The sequence below is a fragment of the Mycteria americana genome, chromosome Z (assembly GCF_035582795.1).
Source record: "Mycteria americana isolate JAX WOST 10 ecotype Jacksonville Zoo and Gardens chromosome Z, USCA_MyAme_1.0, whole genome shotgun sequence".
Lineage (NCBI taxonomy): Eukaryota > Metazoa > Chordata > Aves > Ciconiiformes > Ciconiidae > Mycteria > Mycteria americana.
This window is the reverse complement of record NC_134396.1, coordinates 16,777,784-16,802,802: the sequence shown is the minus strand read 5'-3', so window position 1 is coordinate 16,802,802 and position 25,019 is coordinate 16,777,784. Positions and strand designations below refer to the sequence as shown.

At 36.1% G+C, this 25,019-nt stretch overlaps 1 protein-coding gene across 1 annotated transcript in view; it reads right to left on the bottom strand.

Moving 5' to 3' along the window:
• ERBIN (erbb2 interacting protein) overlaps positions 1 to 25,019 on the bottom strand; it is a 121,617-nt gene that overhangs the window by 8,590 nt on the left and 88,008 nt on the right. The window contains exons 11-22 of the mRNA XM_075488680.1: positions 24,761 to 24,905; positions 24,258 to 24,330; positions 22,996 to 23,125; positions 22,524 to 22,639; positions 21,395 to 21,464; positions 20,274 to 20,373; positions 18,096 to 18,217; positions 17,331 to 17,501; positions 16,348 to 16,530; positions 13,985 to 14,099; positions 12,060 to 12,243; positions 9,718 to 11,239 (exon numbers count right to left, since the gene is read on the bottom strand). Coding sequence (XP_075344795.1) covers positions 9,718 to 11,239; positions 12,060 to 12,243; positions 13,985 to 14,099; positions 16,348 to 16,530; positions 17,331 to 17,501; positions 18,096 to 18,217; positions 20,274 to 20,373; positions 21,395 to 21,464; positions 22,524 to 22,639; positions 22,996 to 23,125; positions 24,258 to 24,330; positions 24,761 to 24,905 — 2,931 coding nt within the window. The remainder of the gene's footprint in view (positions 1 to 9,717; positions 11,240 to 12,059; positions 12,244 to 13,984; positions 14,100 to 16,347; positions 16,531 to 17,330; positions 17,502 to 18,095; positions 18,218 to 20,273; positions 20,374 to 21,394; positions 21,465 to 22,523; positions 22,640 to 22,995; positions 23,126 to 24,257; positions 24,331 to 24,760; positions 24,906 to 25,019) is intronic.

The following is a 25,019-nucleotide window of genomic DNA, read 5'->3' as shown; positions in this document are numbered from 1 at the left end:
CTCCTGGAGTAGAAGCCTGGGGATGCTTTAAACAGAATGGAGCAGTAAAGACAACTGTCTTCATATATTTCAAACAACAAAGCTCTCCTAAGAAGCCCAGAATAAAACATTAAGGGCTTTATCATTCTTTATCTTCTCTGATTAACTACTACATTGTTTATGTAGAAAATCTTAACTAGCCAAGACACCACACCCATAAAATATTGACAGATATTTACAAAAACTAGCAACTGCAGAGGTGTCTTTGATCACCAATAAACTGATAACAAAAGTCAACAGATGCTAAGGACTGCCTATTCAAGGATTCATATGGTTAAAAGCAGTCTTCTGTTGACCTTATCCAGCTCACTATGGATACCATAACATCACCCAGGATGCTCAGAGTTAAAAAGCAATTTCCTCACGTTTTCTTACAAACTAAAATATTAATTTTCTTGAATGCCTAAAGTACCTTACAGCACAGTTTACATCATCAGAATTTGTTTGAGGGAGGAAAAAGCATAGTAAGATTTTGTTCAAACCTTTATCAACCTAGGTTAAATTCAGAATTCAGGTTAAATCTCTTTTTCACACATGTACAACGAAACCAGACAGTTTTACGTATGTTCAACCATCTATAAAAGCCAATTAGAAAACTCAATTTCATGACATTAAATTGAAAAGCCTTGCAGTAAGTTTAAGGCATATGAAGTGAAAGCGAAGTATTTAGTTTAATGCCTATAAAAAATTCCAGCACATACATTTTATTCTTTTTATTGAAAGCACTGTCCATATGTAAAAGGATAACTCTATCAATTTAAGGACACCTCTTACAGTTTATTCTTTCCCCCTCTATATATTGCAATAGCCTCCTGTAGGTACTCACTCGAACAATGTGCACACCAGAACCTCTTCCGTCTGCAATACTCAAGGCAACACTACCCTGGCTGCCATGCAGATCCCTAGAGCTGCCATAGTGAAAGCTGCTAACTGCAGCATAATTGGAATTAAAGGACCTAGACAGCATGCTCTGAATAAAGAGGGGACAGATTTAACACAGAGATTAGTGCAGCATGCATAAACCACAAGACATGTTATACATAGACTAATACAAACATATTCCATTGTCATGCAAGATAAAAACCATGCAAGAACAGTACCACTGTGATCTATAAAATACAACTCAGTGACCCCTATTTACCTTTATTTACTGTAAATCAGCATGTAATCAGCAGTTAACATGCAGAATTACATGTAAATAAAGTCATTCAAATGTTCATGTGTCTGGAAAAACAACAAAGGTGCACAGCTTATCAAAATTTCTAGGTTTTCATAAATTTGCAACATATCAAATATATTGTAGGAAGAGAAGCTGGCAGTCAAGATAAACAGCTGTGGAAAACCATCTAATTACCAGTTATTATTTTGTCTCATTTTCCCCCCCTATCACTGGTACAGGACAAATAAAAATTTACACAGAGACAGAGATTTGACTGTTTGACTGGGTTTTCTTGCTATTGCAATGCTGTCAACATCTGCAATGCATTCCAATAACACTTCATTCAAGAATGTGAACAAGCCTCATTTAGAGAAAAAGAGGCTTGAAAGAAACCTTGGAGTCCACCCCTGTGCCACTGTAGACAATCCAACAGGTAACATGAGCTCAAGGACAGAAGTGATAGTGGCTTGGTTTTGAGCTTCATTACCTTGCAAACCTGACCTCTGCAATACTGGCAAGGGTAACAGAAAGCAAGCTGTAGACATTACCGTCTTGCCACCACAGACTTTGTAGTTGTAAGAACAAAATAAAATAAAAAGATTGCACCAAAGAAGAAAAGGAAAATCCTCCATATGCCATCTAACAAATGAAACACACCTATCTTGAAAAAGTGACAAAGACCCATGAAAAAATATCATCATAGTAAAAGATATATCACAAAGCATCAAAACCTGGCAAATTCAAAGTTTTTGGATTTTTTATAGAGTTTTTAATTTTTCCAAGTAAGAAAAAAAGAAAAAAGTTCAAAATACATGTCATTTGACTAAGATACTGACTAAGATACTCTTACATGAGTTGACACTGTTTCCCACAGCATTCTCCTGAAGAAACTGGCTGCTCAGGGCTTGGACAGGCATACTGGCTGGATGGCCACACCCAGGGAGTTGTGGTGAATGGACTTAAATCCAGTTGGCGGCCGGTCACAAGTGGTGTTCCCCAGGGCTCAGTATTGGGGCCAGTTCTGTTTAATATCTTTATTAATGACCTGGATGAGGGGATCAAGTTGCATCCTCAGTAAGCTGGCAGATGACACCAAGTTGGGCGGGAGTGTTGATCTGCTGGAGGGTAGGAAGGATCTAGGAGGGATCTGGACAGGCTGGATCGATGGGCAGAGGCCAATTCTATAAAGTTCAACAAGGCCAAGTGCTGGGTCCTGCACTTGGGCCACAACAACCCCATGGAACAATACAGGCTTAGGGAAGAGTCACTGGAAAGCTGCCTGGAGGAAAAGGACCTGGGATTGTTGGTCAACAGCTGCCTGAATATGAATCCAGGTGGCCAAGGTGGCCAATAGCATCCTGGCTTGTATGAGAAATAGTGTGGCCAGCAGGACTAGGGAAGTGATCGTGCCCCTGTACTCGGCACTGGTGAGGCCGCACCTCGAATACTGTGTTCAGTTTTGGGCCCCCCACTACAAGAGAGACATTGAGGTGCTGGAGCGTGTCCAGAGAAGGGCAACGAAGCTGGTGAAGGGTCTGGAGCACAAGTCTGATGAGGAGCGGCTGAGGGAACTGGGGTTGTTTAGCCTGGAGAAAAGGAGGCTGAGGGGAGACCTTATCGCTCTCTACAACTACCTGAAAGGAGGCTGTAGAGAGGTGGGGGTTGGTCTCTTCTCCCAAGTAACTAGTGATAGGACCAGAGGAAATGGCCTCAAGTTGCGCCAGGGGAGGTTTAGATTGGATATTATGAAAAATTTCTTCACTGAAAGGGTTGTCAAGCATTGGAACAGGCTGCCCAGGGAAGTGGTGGAGTCACCATCCCTGGAGGTATTTAAAAGACATGTAGATGTGGTGGTTAGGGATATGGTTTATTGGTGGACTTGGCAGTACTAGGTTAACGGTTGGACGTAATGATCTTAAAGGTCTTTTCCAACCTAAATGATTCTATGATTCTATGAATAAATACAATTTGGTGTTTGTCTGTTGACTACATATACTAATCTGATTTTGAAAATAGTCGCTAGTCCTCAGGCAGACAGTTGCTCATTCATACTAGCTTTATCTTGTGAAACTAAACCCAGTTTAATAATCAAAGTCACATGCCTCTGCATATTCATACTCCCCAGATGCTCTGGTAGACCAGTCATTGGAAACTCCCTTGGAAAACAGTATTTACTGACAATACTTGGCTTTTCTTGGCCAAGGCTATTGGATAACCTCTTACTCAATGACATAGTGAGCTTTCTTCATGCTCCTCTTCTCCACCTACCCTGTTCTCTAGTCAATGGATTTTTCAAGCTTCCAGACAAGTTTCCAGAGGCTTTCCCTCTCTTGGGAGGGGAAGACTGTACTCTTCAAGTCTCTCTTTAGTAAAGATTCAATCTGAGCTTACTGCTCCTCTAAGTTTCAGGCCAAACACCCAGATTAAACTGCCAAAGCCAATTTTCCTTAGCTCCTTAGTGCCTCAAAGCACCTTCTTATAACTCTTCTCAATTCCCCCAATTGTACAGGCAACTCCCTGAAGTCTCCTTACAGGAAGCTCCTCTCAGAGGCTCCTGTATCTCTCAATTTTCTGTAAGTGGCAAAACTATAGATAAAAAAAAAGAAGGAATGCATGGTGAGACTAGAAAGTTATCTTTTGAAAGTGTCTCTAGCAGACCATCTTGCTATAAAGATCCCTAGATCCACTAGATTCACTCTTATCTTAGAAGGACCCAAACAGATGGTCAATAAATAGCAACAATCTAAATCCAGATTTCTATTTACAATCTAAGACAGATCTACAATATGAGGTAGAACTTTCCCAAAATTTGTAGAGGCATGAACTTGTCCATCAGGAATTAAGATTCAGTCAACTCTGTTTACTGAGCTTCAAGGTGACTGATTACACAGCCTAAGAGTAGTTTTATTCAAGGGTTTATAAAACCTCCTTTCTTGGTAGAGACTTCTTCCAAAGTACAAAAAATGATTGTGCAATTGATGTAGGGAAGACATGAGAAGTACTGCAAACACCGTTGTTCTTCTCTACATTGGGCACAGCATCTCTAAATTAGAAGGAACCCGCAAGTACAAACTGTACAAAACAAATACTATTTAAAACTACATGGAGGTATAAGAAGGTTTTAGTTTAACACAAGAAGAGATTCCTAGTGACAAATCTAGGAAGTATTTTTCCTCTACCTATTTTTAGCTGGGAAGAGAGAAACTGAGGCATTTGGAGTGTGAACAGTATTCCTCTTAATTTCGCTTCTCAACATGAGCATGATGAAGGCTGTACATTTCCTAGTGAGACTCCTGAAGACTGCTGCACCAAAGATGACACATTTGGAAATCTGAATATGTAGAGGCCATTAAAACCCCTGATTTTTTATTCCAATTTATTAAAAATTAAATATGGAATGCATGGTCTAAACTTCAGATTAAATGTGAATGTTAATTCCAAGTACTAGCTCCATTCTCCACCTGATTTGCTACAATGTCTTAGGGCATAATGGCCTGCAAAATGGTAACTCAAATACTTGAGGCTCGAGAAATCTCATTTCAGTTACTCTAAACTAATATACACTAACCAATATACATGCCATGTTCCACTGTATTTTTGTGAAACCTGTTTACTAGAAATCAGTTCTTCAGCTGTGAAGAACACATATTAAAAGGAACAATACACCAATAAAAAATGGGTACGTACAAAGTAAAAAAAAAATAAATTCAGCATATAAATCAGGATTTGTAGTCAAAATCAGCTTCTAATTGAATCAGTAGATGCAGCCAGCTAGTAGCATAGTTTTGGGGTTTACTTACATTCTTTTTGAATGCTAAGAGTCATAACATATTCTCCATTTTGCAGCTTACAAGAAAATTAACAATTTCAGATTTCAAAAGGGTGTCTTTTGGGAACTGAAGCACCTTAACACATTTACTTGGGTGCAAGACAAACAGTGGAATTTAGTTAGGTGAATTTCTATTGGATAATACTGTTATAATTTTAAGACTGGCTGGAGTCTGTCACAACAATCCATGAAAGTTTGGTATAGAACAGGAACTAATAAAATTCAAGTATCTGCAGGGAAGAAGACTCTACATCCTACTTATCTTGCAATAGCTCTAACTGATAACTTAACTGCTAGGCCCAAGTATTAGCTTATTTATTTATTTATTTAACAGTACTTAGAATCAATTGCCAGCTAAATGTGGACATAAGTTATCCTTTGAGGCCATATTAAATGTCTAGAAATCTCTTCACTTTTCATTCTCACCCTGACTATCTAAAATTCTTTAGAAAAAGTTTGCTCACGGTATTCTGGAACACTTGAAATGCCTACAATTAATACTTTAAGCCTTTTGGAATAAAAGCACACAGGCAAAAAAAGGCTTTGTTTGAAATCTGATAGAATTCTAGCAAGATACTAGTTTATCCCAAAGAAGAAGAACTTAAACATTATGAAACTATTCTTCAGTCACGCAAGAGGAAAAAAAAGGCATGAATTTAGGTCTTCTACTGTCATAAAGTGTTTGCAGGGTCAGAACTTTTGTTGTTTACATTCCAAATGCACAAGAATTTTATTCCTTTTAAAGTGTGATGTATTGACTTCTGAACTCCACAAAATAGCATAACAACACATCGATGGTTCAGTAGTCCATTCAAAATGGAAAAAAAAAATCAAAATGTAAAACTAACAACTACTGAATGGATAGTTTTCCTGTAATTTATCACTGTCAAAACATTCTTTAGGCTATGATCTTATAAACACTTAAGCACTTAATTCTATGTGTGCACAAACCCACTGAAGTTACTTTCCTTGACATATTGAAGCAAGCTTAACTTGGAGAAAATCTGAGGCCATATAAATTGAAATATTTTTGCATGTTAGGTATGTAGCATAAAAAAATAAATTCAAGAAAAGCTTTCAAACTTTGATTAAAACTGCAATTCTATATCAATACTGAAACACTTGGACTTTTTTCTTTTAATAAGCGATTGTACACTGGCAACTTTGAGAATAAAACCATCTATTCTTATTTCTGAATTGGAAAGTAGGAATCAAACTTTATGACCTCTTCTCTGAAAGCGCTACCATTTTAGATAAATAGTAGATAAAGCAGATAAAAAATAGAGGACTTAATTCCAGATGAAATTAGAATTGAAAGCAAACACGCACCTGATGAACTCCCAAGAGATCCACATCAAAAAAAGAAAATATACATATGTAAGGAAAGGACAGAGTCAGGGCCAGTAACTGTTTCTGCCTACTTAGCACATAGAAATATAACAGATATTTGCAGATAACTGTTGCAGATATTTATTATTGTAATTTATGGATGAGAAATTCTTCTACCACACAATAAAATGTGTGTTACACTAGTATTTTTCCACAGGCAGTATTTTAGTTTAAATTCCTAAATGAAAACTTTCAACAAGACTACTATAGAAGACTACTGCAACATATCAGGTAGTAAAATTGGCAAGTCACACTCAAAAAGGAAAATATGCTGAAAAATATTACTGTTCTTAAAAACTCACCTGTGTACTAAATTTAGAAGGTTGGGGGTGGGGCAGAATTGACTGCATGCTTTCCAACAGCTTACATATATAACCACTAGGGAGCAGCTTGACATTTAAATAAGCTCATTTCTCTATTCCACAATAAAATATGCTTCACATCAGGTAAGCAAATTGTTTCTCCTGAATATATGCAAAATTTCTATTTATAAATGGTCTCATGAACTGTTTTCACCTTCCTTCAACCAGATGGATAATTTTAGTTGATTGGCGTATGCCCCCTTACAGCTTGTCAAAGGGATTACAAATGCTGGTTACTTAGCTGGAATACACTGTTAATCATTTCTGCTGAACTTAGAACTATCCTGTATCTCTCCTCATGCAAACTTGAAGGGTTTTTTTCCTACCTATATCAGGTAAAAAGGACTAATAAATAAAACAAGAACTAGCTTCTCCAATTTGTCCAACAAGCAGACACTGTTTATTTAAGTGGGTTCACCCTCCTCTCTCTCTCCCTCCAGTTACTAAATTTTATAAAAACAAAATAAACAAGTACTTCAGGAGCTTAGCAAAAAAAAAGAAAAACCCCAAACAAAAAAAACCAAACCCCAACCCACACCAACTCCCAACAAAACCCACTACACCCTCCTTCCTAATCAGCACAGGATAGAAATAATGAACAACTAAATTCACTAACAGACTCAGAGTCACAGCAAAGGTAATAGTATTAACCCATACGGTTGTGTATAACCACAGGCAAGAAGATATGAATTAAATATTCATCATAAGGCTTAATTCTGTGTACCTGTTTTTGTCAGTATTTTGTCTTACGCTTTAAAAAAAAGAAATGCCATTTTAAATGCATGAAAGCTTTGTCAAAGCAATTTCCAATAAATGTTCCTTAAATGAGCTCTGTAATCGAACTTGTTCCTTAAATGAGTTCTGTAATTAGTGAAATTTTTTTTCAGACTTCAAAACATTTCAGAAGTCTGGGTTATAGATTAAGCCCCTCGCCCAGCTAATTTTTAATTACAAACAGAAATACCGAAACCATTATTTTAAAAGAACAAAGAAATATCCAGTAAATTCCTAGAATTTCCATATTATCATATTTGCCAGCTGCCATATAGGATCATATCTACATTTTTCACAGTCCAGATTTTTCTTTTCAAGTCAGTATCCCAGAGAATATGAAGTAGACAATTATGTACACATTCACTTTTAAACCCATAAATAAGTCTCAGATTGCTAAGTAAATCTACTTTAAAATGCTTCAAGGCCAGAACTAAAGAAACATGCACATACAAACCAGACTTCTAAGATCTGTTAAATTAGATGCACAGCTAAGATCTCAATAGCAGCTATTCCATATCACTCAAACAAAAATTAGCAAAAATTAGCAAAAAATAGCAAACAAAAATTAAGGTTTACATATAAAGCATGATAGAAAGTATGGACAGATATAAAGGGAATCAAGTCAGGCAATCAATTTCATTTCAGTAAAGGTGACTACACTGCTACAGTACCTGAACAGGTATCACTGGTGTATTAAACATTGTTCCTAACATGTCAAATGTAGACAATATAAGAACAAGCGATAAACAAACTGCATTAGCAGCGCACTGAAGTTTTGTTTCCCCTGCATTCAGGAATTGCTGGGATTTTTGCTTCTCTGTTGTTTCATGTAAGATTTAATATATGCATCCAGGAGAATGGAAGATCAGAGAATGCACCTTTTATTAGGGTTGGAATATGGTGAGGTTTGTGACCACCTTATGGGACAAAGGGTCCCCACACTACAGCACAGTACTATGAAAGCCTTAACATATTTTATGTTCTGTGTGACTCAAACTGGATCAGAAGAACGGGTGCAAGCTGTTGTGCAGGCTTCTTTAAAAAACACAAAACCCATCCCTTTCTATCACCAGAAGTTATGTAACTTAAAACAACAAAAGCAAACCCATCCCCCTTTCAAATACGTCCATTTCCAAAGAAAAATTATAGTTAAAAGTAATTTTTCCAGCCATCCCCAATTAAATTTCTTTAGCTACCACAGATATTGAAGTATTTAGCATAATAATCACAAACCAAACTATGTTCTTTCAAAATAAATTAAAAAATAAAATCCATCTAGCTGGCATAATCAGAATGTATTTTGGCTGCTTTACTCACTTCCCCTCCAAGGAAACAGGATCAAGCTAATGACATTCTACCCATTATTAATTGATGATATTTTAAACTGGTTTAGCTGGACAGCATAGATTACACTCTTCCAGTCTCTACTCAAATTCTTTGAAGATATGTAACTGTTCAACTCTACATATCAACTCAAATTCTTGATAGCATTTACAGTACATGAAGAATCCTGTTCATAATCTGTAGTTATATCAAAGCCTCCTGTGATTTCCTGAAATGAACAAGATTTTTAAGTGTTCTCATGTCACTGCAATAAATATTCATTCAACAATCTGTCAGATACCCAACTTCAAAAGACAACTGACTTGGAGGCAAATACATGTTAATTATGGCTTTTGAATTCTTCAGCAACTTAAGCTGTAGACCTATACTTCCAAATAGCTTTTACTGATTTTCTTTTCCTTGTTCTTAAAGAGAAGATACAGGAGGAAAAAAGGCAGAACAGAAAGATCAAGAAGTGTTAGGGAATATTTAAATACAATACAAATACAATGCTACAATAAATATTACTTGGCCTAAAGGAGCTGGCCTTGCAGCCCTGCAGGTCAGTGTGACAGTATTTAATGTATTCTAAAGTAATTGGACTACGCTGGCAAGTATGATGTAAAACCAACAGGGACTTTTCTTTTCTTTGGGGGAAAAGTTCATTTACAGTTCATTTGACTGTTTCTCAGATATTAATCACAAACACGTTTATCCTTTTTAAGGCAGTATCGGAAGTACATTTTCAGTGGTAATTAAAAGCAGTTCAAAACACAGAGTATTTAACTTATTCCATATCCGGGTAACAGAAAGGTAGAAAAGTTTTAAATTATTGTTTTTACCTTTTCTAGCTTTTTAGCCTCAATATGTCGCAGCACCTGTTCCCTCCAGTCATGAGGGACTTTACTTTTTCCTGGAGGGTCTAATAAAGAGTGCTCAGAGTTAACCCTTGGGTTTGATCTCTTTGAAGGGCTAGTCCGTGAGTAATTGAAGTCACTAACTGACATAGTTCTTTCTGGTATTTCATTCACTGATGGCCGAGCACTCTGTGGTCGAGGTACATTTGGACCATCAATACTATATGTCCTGGCAGAAAGAGGTCTCTGTTGCCCAGACATTACTGGTGGAGCTCTTCCCATTGAATGCAAATCTCTGTATGTTAAATAATCCCCTTCAGGAACCTGGGTCCACCTTGAAGGTCCAGTATCCCCAACATTTATAGAAGCTGTAGAAGATATACTGCTCTGCCTTTGAAGAGTGTGTCTGGACGCTCCTGGGAGCAGTCTATCATTCGGTGGAACAGCCCACATATCTATGTGTCTCCCAGCCATCCGTTGATGAGTGTTATACACAGCACTGGCTCGGACATTGTTATGATTGGAGAAATTCATATTGGCAGAATGCTTTACATAGCTGGGGGTTTCTGTACTGTCAGACCTAAGCAGACGTGAAGGAGGTAAGCTGCCTTGTTCTACTTGGGTGTTTTGTTTCTGGGGCCACAAAGTGTCTTTTGCCGCTGCACTGCTGCTGTACTGAATATTATACTGGGGAGCACAGAACATCTGTGCACCGCTTGTCACTGATCCTCTCACTACATTAGCACCTTCGGGATTGTGATTTGAGTCAAACTTAAATGCAGCTTTTGTAGAAGATACTAAATCAGATGATGATGACGACCCAGGAAAAACCTGCAAAGGCTGATCATACAGAAGAGTAGCAGATTTACTTCGGACTATGTTTTTTCCATCTGCACTATCAGATGCTAATTTTACCACTGAGTTTGGCTGTTGAGATCCATTCTCATTGGCAATATCGTAGATTTTCAGACCACCAGTGTCCATACTGGTGGTGCTGTGAGATTTCATCACAGGACCACTTCTCTGTGGAGACAAATCTTCAGTGCTCCTTGAAACAGACAGCTCAGCAGAATCACCATCAACTGCAGTGCTTCTTGTTAGTTCGTCTTTACTGGGAGACTGTACTGCTTCCTCAGGATGTCCATTTACTTTATTTATAGGATACTTATTTCCATTTTCCAAGTGCTCACTTTCTTCTTTCATGTTGTTATTCAAAAAGCCCTTTACTGAAACTATTTCCTGTGTTTGTAACCTTTCTACAGTAACTGGCACTGCCTCTTCACTAACCAGTTTACTGATATTCATGTTTATTTGGTCTAATTTGTGAGACTCCTCCATAGGAGTGCTTAGATCAACACCTTTTCCTATCAGGCCTAATCTTTCTTCAATGCTTAATTCATATTCAGACAAATTTGTAACCTTCTCTTGCACATGTATGTTTTCTTCTACTGTAATGCTCAATTCACCTCCATTTTGCAAAAGATTATTCAAATTTTCATCTTCTCGCCTGGAAAAAGAGATGGCTCTTAAAAGAAATTCCAAAAGGAATCAACATATTCCTTTAAGAACTATTTTAGAAAAAATAATCATTAATATGCAACACAGCCATACTGTGCACACAAAACAGGACAAAGACCAATATACAACCAGATTTATGACTTGCTATCCTACCATTACAAAAATATATTATATAGAGGGCTCATTTTGGCAACGTTTGTGTCAACTGATTTCAGAAGTTTGTTTAAATTCAACAGGAATTAAAGACAGTTTAAAAGTGTCAAAATGACTAAGTGACAATAACTCAAATTTTTTATCAAATACTTGATAAAGGCAAGTTCCATGACAATTTTGGGCAAATGTCTTCTTTCTATTGGCAATTTTCTTAAAAAAAATGGCACCTGCTAACTAAAACCTCAAGAAGAGTAGCAACCTGTAAGGTCATTCTTTGTAAGTTTTTAAAGGCCTTTTATAGTTATGTCAGTAATCAAATTGATCTTCAAAATTATGCAAATAAAACCAGAACTTTTAAAATGGTGTACTGAAGTATTTTGCAGGGGTAACAAATTATAAAGATGAAATTATTACACCCTGTTATTACAACAGAGGGGAACCATGTCTTGTATACTAAAATTAGCCTCTGAATTTTATTGTCCTTTTTTTTTTTTTAAAGATAACTATTCCATTATTTAACATTATTTTAAAACATTAAAATTTCAATTATTTCATGAATGATAAATTAATGAATTAAAGGAATGGACATATAATATGAAAGATCAAGTAACATTTTTCTATTATATTTGCTCAGTGGTATACAGTATCTTACAAACCTGATCTTGGATAAAACAGCAGCATGTGTTTCTTTGTCTGGAGAACAGAGAGAAATATCTTGGCTACTATCAGTATTTAAGGAAACAGAATCTGACATTCGAGAAGGAGAGGAACAGTTGCTGTTATTTTGATTGCTATTGTGGGTAGCTTCATCTGATAAGGAATCAGCATCTTTTGAATCATCTGAAATAAAAATTTGTCAATTTAGTTACAGACACATACATCTGTTTAATATGCATTTAATGTGTGAATGTTACAGTGTTTAGAAATTGTCTCCTGTTCTTCAGTAATTCTGATTACTGGAAACTAAAATGTAAACTAACACCTTTGTAAACTTCATTTAAACTTACAAAAGACTGTTGGCAATAATTCCTATTTTTTAAATATTTGGCTCAATGTAAACAGCCCTCACCTCTTAATGAAATTTAACTTGTTGCTTTATTCCAAGTTTCCTTGGCATAAGCTAGTGCACTACATTATAGAATATTTCCCCCAAAATATCTAACAAATCATATTTCTCTTTTTGCAATGATTTCAAAGTTTTGAGTTACATGAGTCTATTAGCCCCTATGAAACTGAAGTACACTGCTTCACATGAAGGATTTTGAAGGTGTACACAGTTCCCAATTTTGAACATTATTTCATTGTTTAATAGCTATTTATTAGACCAAGCACTCAGGAAAGACCTAGATCACTGGATAAGCTCTGTATAGTTTCATAAATGTAAAAAAACAGGAAAGAAAAATGTTCTTCTGCAGACTTGGAATCCAATGCATTCCCATGCTTTGCAGATCACTTAGAACAACATTTTCAGAGTAATTTACACCTGTGCACATTGATTCTTGCATAATGTATGCATACTTACATACTACATACGTATAAAAATAACTTCTCTGTAGCACTTGAAGCCAGCCATGATTTTGATATAACTGTACAAACAAATATGTTTCAATTTTTGCTTCAAGACACAGTAACAGGTGCCAAAAGCATACATTTTGTGAAACTAATGCCTATCTCCAGAGACAAGAAAGAAGTTTTGACTTAGTACTTTAGTCAGGCATAAAAACCCAAAGATGGCATTGATGAAAATCAATCTTCACCTGCATGGGATCCTCAGCAGACTCTTCCTGCTACCTCCATGTGGTTTTCTTTCATCCCCACTAAATCTCACCCTTTTACATCTAATGGCCAGAAGAGCCTTTTGTCCTGGAAAGTACTGGAGTAGGATATTATATGAAGCAAAATACAATTTGCTCTCCAACTTTTAAATTATGTTTTCTCTGAATCCTAGGTCATTCCTTACTCTTAAGGAAATGGTTACCCAGACTGATATTGTCTTTCAGAGAATATAAAACTTAAGTAACAAAAACAATGTTCTGAAGTTTCCTGTTAGAGCAAAGAAGAAAAATAAGAGAGTAAAGTGACTCTGGAGAAAGAGTTGCCACAAGAGAAGTTTATTCTTAAAACTTAAGAAGAGAGCACAGCTTCTCTGAGAAATTTAAACAAGTGATATTGCTGTCTACAGCAGCAATAATCCACAAAATCGGGGTGGGGGGGAGGATATGGAATATTTCCAAGGTAAATACCACTTCCTGCAATCCTTTTCTTAAGTGTATTAAGTGTGTGTTCAAGCTAACAGTCCCCCAAAACACATCCATCTCCTTTCCCCTTCTGGTTTTAAACTGACGACAAGAACTGAGAAAATTAGGATGTCACCACAGCTTTCTCTACCACACAGTCAAGTATAAGATATTGCAGAAATTTTTTTCTGCTTTCATTGCTTAACTAGAGAATTGATCATCTTTCTTTTAAAATATACAAATTAAATATACTTCTGCATAATTTAATTGGAAAAACTAGCCACTTTGAGTCAAGAAATTACCAGAATCACACAACACTTCTATTGCTTTTTATGATAGCTAACCTTTTTTGTTATTGCTAAGAGCTACCACTTTTGGTTGGTTTATGGAGGTTTCTATCAGTGGTGGTCGCATTTCTGCCATTTTCATCTCTTCATCAGAGGAGAGTTCTTCCGACTCCTGCTAAAGGAAAAACAGCTTTATGCTGTGCATTTTAAAGAACTGCTTAAAGGTTAAGTAAATGCTATCTAAACTGTCACCCTCTGAAAAACAAAGGGGAAAAAAAAACCCATGCAACATAACATAGGCGTAACATAACAACTGTGTAGTGCATTTGTAGTGCAAGTCAACTGAATTTAGTAATATTTGCCACTGAATTATCTTCAAGAAGCAGCACGTGCAGACCTGTATTGTAACTAATGAACTCCGTGGGAACGACAGTCAAACTGGTAACTTCAGCTGCAAAAACCTACTTGGAGCAAACAGATGCAGCCTCTGTTCCACCACTGGAGAGAACCTCCAGTTGAGTTCAAGTCATAAAGTTACCACTGAACCAGCAAACACCCCAGACTGACTAGCTGGGTATTGGTTTTGCAGAAAAGAGCTCAAACTGAAACAGCTATAGAGTAGCATGATCAAGACAATCTTAGGAATGGAGAGCTATGCTGTGAGAAAAGACTGAATGAGCCTGGCTTGCCTAGTCTAGCAAAAAGAGGAAGTATAGCTGGGGTTTATATCTTTAAATTTACATTGGGGGTAAATTCCAAAAGGAAGAGAAGTTATTTAACCTCAAGAACAATGGCAGAGGAATAAAGTGATGCTGAATACATTTAAGCTAGAAATCACTAGTTCCTAACCATAAGATGGAGCTCAGTGCACTTATGGAAGAGATTAGCTGACAAAGCTGCTGCAAGAGCAGCCATGCAACTGATTCAGTATCCTACTGCCAGTCTTATATGCCTATCATCTTCAGAAAATGATTGTTTCCAGTAATATTTTGAAGGAAAAAACCCCCTTCCTTCCCTAAAGTGGCAATTTCTTTCTAGTAAACATGCTTCCTATTACAAAAGCTACAAAATCCATGTTGCAGATTACAAAAATAGTCTGTCAATGTTCACTTTTTCTTACAAGTTTCAGAACATTTAACATGTGGAACCTTTCCCGTGATAGTAACTACTTGGCCAGTTCTTTGGACTGCAGGGAGGACAAACCTGACTGAGATGTAGCAAACAAGCTATGACAGTCTTCATTAAAAATAAAAAGTAAAAATCCATCTGTTTTTCTCTGCAACTGGAACAGACAACCTCTTCACTGCCTCTAGCACATTGCGTTTCCTCTTAGATGTGACATACAACAAGTGTAATAAATGTTGAAATGAAAAATGTATGTGCATGCAAAGTTTAGATACCTGGATCCAACTGCAATGGAGTTACCAGCAGCTTATTACATGGAAGTAAGGATTCACTGCCCAATTGACTACACACTGCTACCTCATTTACTTACTGGCATACAGCCAGCTACAAAGAATTGCTGTCACTATCATTAGACAACAAATATGATTTTCTGGAATTATGCTTTTAAACTAAAGAAAAATGTCAAAACCAACATTTTCCGAAAGTATGTAGAAGCAGGAAGACACTAGTGGGGAAATAGCCAGCAGCAGCCACAATTGCTTGTCACAAAGTCTCTTCAGCAAAAGTATGATATATGCATGTTCCACTGCTTACATAACACAGGCAAAAATAATCTGCTTGTGAAACTATGAAAAAAGCATTTTACAGGTTGTGACTGGCAACTGAGTGACAAGTTCGAAAATTTGTCATAAAGCTGAAACATTCTAAATAAACGAATACATGGTGTTTGTCAGAGATGTACAAAGAGTTTAGAAGTTTAAAATCTCTGACAAGAGGTAAGTACAATCCAAGTCATACTCATGAAAGCTTACTAATAAACACAGAGGAATATATATTTTTAAACCCACCTTTCACTTTTCATTTGAAATGAATGTGCATATTCACTTGGATATACAAGGTTGTGATTGCTCCCACTAATCAGGTATTTTGTCATTTCAGTGACATTAAAATTGGTTATTTAATGAAGAACTGACAATCAACCAAAACCTGGAAAATTCTATCTAAGTATGAGTCTGTTCACAGTTTGATACTTAGGTCAACTTTTAATCGAGTTTACTTTATTTTTCTTTAAATGCATGTATCTTTCATTATGAACTTTTTATTAGCTATTTCAACTTTTACTTAATATAACCTGAAGTGAGAAAAATATTAAATTGCAAACCATCTGTATTTACAGCACTTATGGATGGCAATTTTCTGCTACTGTCCACATAAATTTTCATCTCCCAGAGTAACAAATTCAATACAACCAGCACAATTCTTTGACTGCTATGATGTTCATTGCAATGCCATACCTCGAGCGTGTCTTCATGGTTGACAATTGTTTTCGTGTTCTGCAGGGTTTTAACAAGTGCAGTCATCTGTGAATTTGCAGTGCTGTGCTCAGCTTCTGGTTCAGTAGGCTTCTGCACAGAGCTGCCTGCTGAATATTGCTTTCTCTCATCTGCTTTGTTCTTTATTGAAGCAATTTCTGAAGTCTACAGGATTAAGAACATCAGCAGAAAAAACATCCTGAAAAGTTTTCAGTAACATATGATATTTAGAGTTAACATTACATATTTTGGGAAACTACAGAATGGAAAATCTGAGCTTTGAACTTACAAAGTATGAAATACACCAGGTACGAAATGCAGAGAAACCCTCTGCAGATTACTGAGGTACAGTCCCTACCCTTTGTCAATCAGTTTGACTCTTCCCCTTATTGGGGTCAATTTGTACCATTCAATTTTCAGTTAAACAAAAAAAAAAAAGGTGCCAAGAATATCTACAGCACCAAACATGAGACATGTCAGCACCAAACAGTAGTCCTATCATGCTACATCAACCTGTTAGAGACTACTGACTCCTGTGCCAAGTTCCTACAATTGCCTTCCCAACTTATCATGTAAAACCTCCAGTCATGAGGGCAGCAGTAAGATCCTTAGAGATTATCCTGAATTTCATTGTGAAGTCTAGCAGATAAAGGAGGATCAGACGATGACAAAGATGCCATCCTCCAGAAACCAAAGAAGCCAGCTCCTTAACACATCCATAGTTTGTATTTGCCTGACAATCAAGTCACTTTCCTTGTTCTTAGTGTCAGAGGAAAATTGCTACGGCAAACCAGACATCTATTACAGACTTCTTTAAATGGTGAAGAGGTAAGTTCTTGTTCTTTAATCTGACAATTTTTCTTGCTAAAGCATTAATGGGGAGGGAGAAGAGAATTAAAAGGAATCAATGACTCTCTAGATCTTTGGAAGTTCTTGCAAAGTCAGAAGACAATATTATCTCTAACCTTTACCCCCACATCTTTTACAGAAACTGTCTGGCCTTCTCGTTTTGACTCCTTGGCGATATCTTCAGTAGATTCTTCATCCTTTAGCCTATGTACAATTGTCTGGACTGTTTTGACCATATTCTTCAGTTCATCAGGATATGGAGTTGGATATCTCTTCAGGTTGCCTTCCTGTATAACAAAAAGCAATAATGTTCTACATTTAATTAAATGCCATAATTAAAACATCTGCTTTAAAACAGACAATGAATGAGGACAAAACACTGAACAATCTAGGATCTCCACTTTGCTGTTCAAGTCTACCTGGACTGATGCAGACTTAAGTCCATAAAACCCAGCAAGATTATGAATCACTCCCCTCCCTGTCCCTGCAATGTGTCCATTCATTGCACGCAGGAAGAATTATGACAAATGTAATTTACTTAAAGAAAAATCAGGATTAATCATTGTTTCCCCACTACCCTTCTCCATGGCACCACCAGTCAGGTAATCTCCTAGTTATGCCCTACATTGCTTTACATCAGCTGAGAGTTTTTCCCTTGTGCTCCACTTTAAATTACCTGGCCAAAAATGCCACCAAAAACCAAAAAACCCCACCCCAAACCCACAGTGTTTCATCCTGTTAGGTACTTTTAACTAATAACTGAAGACTTGATTTCTTCAGCAGAGCAAAATCCACAGCAAAGTAAGGAAAAGGATGGGATTCAAGGATGGGGATAAGAGAGAGGGAAGCACCAAGTATTCAAAAATAAATTCAATACTAACCCGAGGCGGTGCCTCTCTCTCATCTTTGTCTTCATCACACTCAAATGCGACTTGAGCACGCTGTTTCCGCTGTTCCTCCCACAGAGATGGATTGAAACTTTCATTATCAGATATGAACATAACTTAAAAAAAAAAAAAATACTCTCATAAGAATAGGATACATTATGCAAAATAAAAATCCTCTTTTTCTTTCTCTTGGATGGGATTGGTATGCTTTTGTATGCATCCTTAAAAGATAAGAGACTAGCAGCACCATTAATTGAAGACTAGCTGTACTGCCACTGCTTTATGAACTTGGTTGTATTTTCATAATAGTAAAATCCCTATCTGTAAAGTAAAAAACTTCATACACACAGCCGCACACTAGTTTTAGCACTCACACTAGAAAATTTTCAGCAGAACTCTGCTGCAAAGTATTTTTATTCATATATAAGTACACATATGAAAATATGTATTTGTATATATAAAAATGTAAATTATACTCATATAAATTTACACAGCCTGACTTCAGTCAAGTGGTCTTATTAAGCATGTATAAGAGAATTCACCTGATTTCATTTAATGAAAATTTTAAAATGAAGAATGATTTTGTGACAAAAGCCTTCATTATTACTAATCCTGAGAAAAACCTACAGCATCTAAAACTTAAGGTAAACACATGATTTTGCAGAAGTTATACAAATGACAGGAGCTTTACAAAGTAGTTCCTGCTTAATTTTACATGAGATAAAAAAATCGTTTGGGTACCCACTGTCTCTTATTCTAGCATGTCTCCATGCCTTGTGTTACATCAGCCAGGTTCTACTTTAGCATGCCCAGTAGTCTGATAAATCTGCCACCACCACCCCAGCAAATGTATACCCTTCACTAGCAATGCCAAGACTGGTCATATTAACTACTTCTATACCTGAAATAGAAACATAATTATAGGGCTCAACAAGTGCATTGGAGTATTTGTTACTCTGCATCTATTGAGTAAACTTGTAACTGTAAGACATCTGAAAATATTCTAATAGACTTCACTATCACTGAAACTGTTCCTGAGCAAAAAAAACTTGATAAAGAATTTTAAAAAATTAAATTTTTAAAAACGCTATCTATTGAACTTTAAACATTCCATTTGGAACGACCACCTCAGAGGCAGGTATTCTGTCAACTTAAGCCGAACAAGCAGCACTTTGCTTCTCTACAGAAAGAAACCCTGGCACCTGGGTAAAAAATAGTTCAAATGGAGAGAATGCTTTCAGGAACGATCCAGAACTTCACTGAATCTCCAAATGATTTTCTAATGCTCACATTCTATCAGAGGTATTGCAGATGCATTATCTGCATTAGAAGGCACTAGAAGTGATGCACAATTTACTGTTTTTGCTGATTTTTCTGATTACTCCTCTCTCACTGTATTAGACACTTGTGCCATGGAATGGCAAATGTTGCCACTTGTCAGTTTTCAATTATTTCCATTGATATGTGCTCCCCCTCCATTTCTGTTAAAGCAGCACAAGCTTTTTCCTTTTGCCTGCAGGGGAAATAAAGTGGAGAAATAATGAGATTTAACTCTCTTTCCATGAGTAACCCCATCAGCAGTTAGGGAATGTTACTTATTTTCCTAACTATTTCACAAATGTGCAGAAATAACTTTCTGGCAAGGTCGTAATATTTTGGGCCTCACTTTTTATAAAACAGTTGAAACTAAATGTGTGCAAAATGCTTTTTTTCTGGACCAATTTTTTTTTTCTTTTAAAATAAAACACAGAATGCTATGTACTTTTCAAAAAATATGTACTCAGTAATGGAGGAAACATTTTGACTAACACTCTGTTAAAATAGTCAGTCTGAAGGTGAAATTCACCTGCTAAGGAGAATTTCACCCTGAATCATTAAGCTCTGCTGGAATGAAATAGAGTGTCACACTGGGAAGTGGCAACCATCGCAGTACATGATCCCGCCAGTCCATTCCTCACCTCGCTCACTGAAACAGCTTCATGTAGAATTTACCATTATGTAGATCATATTAAGTTACTGTTCTCGTTCTTCAGATATAATTCTTCATCACTTACAAGTTTACTTCAAACTTGTATTTAAGTATTACCTAGTAAAAATCGTATTAGCTCGACAGCCTTCCCATTTTTATTTTCAAAAGTGAGCATTCTGACAGGGCATTTCAGAAATTCTTACCATCCTCTGTCCTTGGTTGCTGGGGGAACATATAATTAGTAAGCACTGTCTTCTGTGTGTCAGGGTCAGCTTCTTTTTGAAGAGGGATAAGTGGCTTAGACTAGGAAGCAAATGAAAGAAGGATATGTTATGAGAATATATATAAAAAAGTAAGTATGATCTACATATCACAGAACATGCCTGTCCCATTACTTTGAAGACTAATCTGCCCTGTATTAAACCATTTCTGCTCTGAATAATTTTCACAAAATGAAGTTAACATGTCTGTCTTTGACTGATGGCTGACTTTGACGGAGAACTGAAAGTAACAGCCTTGAGAAAAGCAAACACTGGATATTCAAAAAATAACCCAGTTTCTTGCTAGGACTTATGACTATCCCAAATCAGGCAGATCTAGAACACACAGATATATCTGACCATTTAAAGCTGCAGACAATCACATAAACAGGAAAATTTTGTACTCAGTTTTCCATATTGACACCAGATTGAATACCCCCATGCCTTACAAAAAAGGGCAGGGGATTCTTGAAATTACTGTATTAGTAGAAGTGCTTTCGTTATAGTGTATCTGAGGCTAGTGGATTTCTGGCAGCCCTGTACATCTTAATGCCATTCAGAAAATCAGCAGAGTACAGAGGGCTTCAATACACAGCAAAAATACACGCCACAAGCACATGAGTTACTCCTGAATAGCATGAAACTTGGACAGTCACAGAATTCAAAGGTGTGACAAGAAACCTAGCTCAAAAACAGACACACGAAGTTTCCCCAGGGGAATAGCTGTGGAAGAAACAGCATGATACACATTCAAGAACTACCTTATCAAGCACTAACTCTCCAGTGTAAACAAGGCTGAATTAAGAAAAACAAAACCCCAAAAAACCAACATCTGTTAAATTGCATTTCCTAACAGCACAGAACTTTATTAGAAGTATGACAGTCTCTTAAAGACAGGTAGGCTCAGTGTTGTTTATTTCAGGAGAACCAACAAAGTAATGTCAAGAATTATTGATGTATACACACAGTACCAGGCCTCATTATTTAACAGATGGCTCTGTACTTGTCAATTCCATTAGGAATAAAGCCAACAATCATCTATTTTTAATTTTAAAAAAGTTCACCTGATTGTCTGATAGCCACATAGCAGTGAGCTGTTGCAGTTTTGTAAAGGTAAATGGCAAATTCTTCAGTCTGTAAATTACAACAAGAATTTATGTTAATACTTATCAGCTTATCAATACTGTTAAGATTGTTAAGAAACAATCCTGCATTAGCTTGTAAAATATTTAAAAAGGACATTTACAGATATAGTTTAATTAGTAACTATTGACAATTGAAAGGCAACAACATTTAATCTAGATTCAAAGCTATATCTGGAATTAAAACAACAACAAAAACAAAAAACCACCAAGCAAACAAAAAAAGGGCATTTCTGCCCAGTTTAGCAAGCAGCTTAAAAAGAAAGTGACAATGTAACTTGAATTTAACTCAGCTTAGTGACTTGAATACAGTTTTGAAGACAATTTACCTGAATTAATTAATCTGGATCCTCAGCATTTTATCTTTCAATATACATGCACACCAATTAAGAAAAAAGTGCTACACCTGAAAATTGTTGTTTTTTTCCAAGATACATGTGTGGTAAAGGGGCTGCCCTTGATAATGGACACTCTGGCATTAATGGATAAATCAAGCTACAGATGGAGTACAGAGAAGCTGGATTGGCAGAACAAGAGGGAGAGCTCAGTCTGACTTATCTGTCCCAATATATTTCAATTCTACAAACTGGCAATTCCCAAAAGAGAAACTTTTTTTCAGTTTTTAATGACCAGCTCTAATAAAACAGAACTCTCTTTTCCCCCTTCCCCAGCAAACTCAGGTGTTTTGCACTGTACTGTGATACTGGTTTGTCTCCTCCATATGCAATACAGGAAGCTATTAACTTTTAAGTGAGAATCAAAAGTTTATGAAAACAACCAAACTAATTCCCCAGAAAAATACATGCTAATGATCATGAATGTATTGAAGCTGTGCTTCAATGCATGTGCCAAGTCAGTAAAATAAAGACAGCTTAATACAATGGAACTGTAAGACCCAGAACACAACAATAATACATTAAATACATGCATCTCAGTCAGCTTCTAACCTGTGCATGAGATAAGGGAAGATAGCATAATATATTCATAACAATACCTCTATGTTATTATTGCATTTTATACAACTCCTACTTAAATAAATGCATTCACAAACCTATTGTCACTCAGATTGATGACTTTTAATTTTTGCATATCACCCATTTCTTCAGGGAGAAATTCAAGCTTATTAGAATGCAGAAACAACACTGTTACATGTTTCCAATTTCCAATCTGAAAAAAAACCCAAAGAATTAATTCATCTTCACAACTCTAAATACACACATTTTTACTGTTTTAAAACAATTAGTATTACAGCTATTTTTGCCTGTAAAGTATAATTAGATTTATTCTTACATATTAAACCTTCTTTTAGTTTCAATACACTAGGCAACAAATTTCTACTTCTTGCTTAAAAGAATTCAGAATGTCATTATTTGAAAACCTGTATATTTGTATACATCCTCCTTTAAAAACATACACAAAGAAAATCTACTCAAGAATTAACTTGTTATCCAAAAGTTGTACAGACTATACAATTTAAAATACGTTTAAAAATTCATTTTATAGTTTTGTAATTAAATACATACCTCTGATGGCAGCTGTGTTAAAAAGTTATGATCTGCAGCAAATGTTCTTATATTAGAGAGCTGCCCAACAGATGAAGGCAATGTTTCAATCTCATTGAAACTACAGTCCAGTTCTTCTACTGATATTAACCTGCAAAAAAAAACCCAACCAAATTTGCTCCTCTATACAGGTTAATTCATCCAACTTTAATTGAAGTTAATATAAATGAAGTTAACACCACTATTAATTACAAATCTCAAATTTAATTCAAAATAAAACTCAGAAACCCAAGGGAATTAAAATCCAAGAAAAATCCTTTACTAATCACCTAAAATGTGGTTTGGGATTTTGTTTGTTTGTTTGTTGATTGTAGGGTTTCGGGGTTTGTTTTGGTTAGGTTTTGGGTTTTATTTGTTTTTGTGTTTTGTTTTTTTTTTTTTTTAAATCTCCTTTACACTGTCCTCATAAGAGAGCATTCAGTGAAAACAGGGGGGTCAGCAACATCAAATGTTTGTGTACTACATGAAAATGTACTAGTGCAAGGCACTGAAAATGTTCAGAATGGGACAGATCATAGCCAAACAGAAGTTGAGTGCAGTTTTTGAAATTCTGTTCTTGTTCAGGAGTTAGACACAGTGAACCCAAGAATCTGGCAATGAAAAAGTATTTTGTAAATTCTGACAAGAAAAGATAACCTACATTAAGTATAATAGGAGAAAAGAAATTGGAACAAATACCCTTCATTTGTATAGCCCTTAATTCTGAACCAATTATTTTTGCCATCATTTGCGAGTTTTAAATTAAATTGCTAAACACAAAATTACACATTAAAAAAACGTGCTGATGAACAGGTGAACATTCTCCTTATAATATAAAAAAGATAAATGTGTGTGTTCAGATTCACTTTTTACAAGCTTTTTGATAGTGGTTCAATCATTTGCAATATTTGCCACAGCTATGTCACTACCAAGAACCAGTTTCAGGCAGCTGACTGCCTTTTTAAACATCTTATTTTCTTTCACATTCAATTTTTCCTTTATAGATTGGTGGCTCCATTAGTAAGTGAGGAACATAGGTCTTTTGATATTAAATAATACATAAAGAACATACATGCTGCAAACTAGAAGTAAGATATGAAAGCACTTGCTTTCCATTTTATTAAGACATTAACATGCAGAAGAAATTAAATCAAGTAGTTGTAAAAACATGCAAAAGATGAGCCATTGCTACAGAAAAGCGTGCAGAAAGGCAATTCAACCTTTTATTCAGGTGAAATACCTACCCTCCTATGGAGTCTGGCAAATAAATTAACTGGTTTTCATCAATTTTAAGTGTTGTTACCTTCTTCAGGGAACCTGTAACAAAATGAGCAAGTAAATCAAAAAGGACATTGGCGTTCATTAAACTTAGTTTTAATTTTAAATTATGGGGGGGAGTGGGAGGGAACCCCTACGGACAAGCAACCACGTCTTCTGTATTCCCTGGCATGCCTATAGTGCTATATACCTAAGGAAATAAGCAGATGAGCTTACAGAACTTGCTTGCCAGCTTACCGTGTGCCAGCCATGGGAGGGGGGGATTTTTTTTTTTCATCCATTTACAAACTACTGTATAAAGTAAAAAACAAATATAAATTTTATTATTCAGCTATGCCTTACAGCTTTATCCAAACCTGGCACTTTTAATCAATTGAAAGTTATATCTAAAATGCCATTTGTCTGTTTTCACGCGTTCCGTGTCTAAACGATAAACTTTTAAGAACATGAATTAACTGAAAATACAAACCAATAGACTCTGGTAGTTGCTGAAGTGAATTACTGGATAACAGTAGGTCTTGCAGGCTTTCACAACCTGAAATACCTTCTTCAACTACTTCGATGTTGTTTTTAGAAACATCCAAGTAGGTCAGTTGTTTCAAAGTGCCTATGAACTAAAAGCAAGATAAAATAATGCATTCTAGAAAGTGCAGGTTCAAAACAAAAAATCCAGCAGATTTGACAACAAATGTCTCTCAAGTGTAATGCCAGAGGAAAAGAGAAAACCT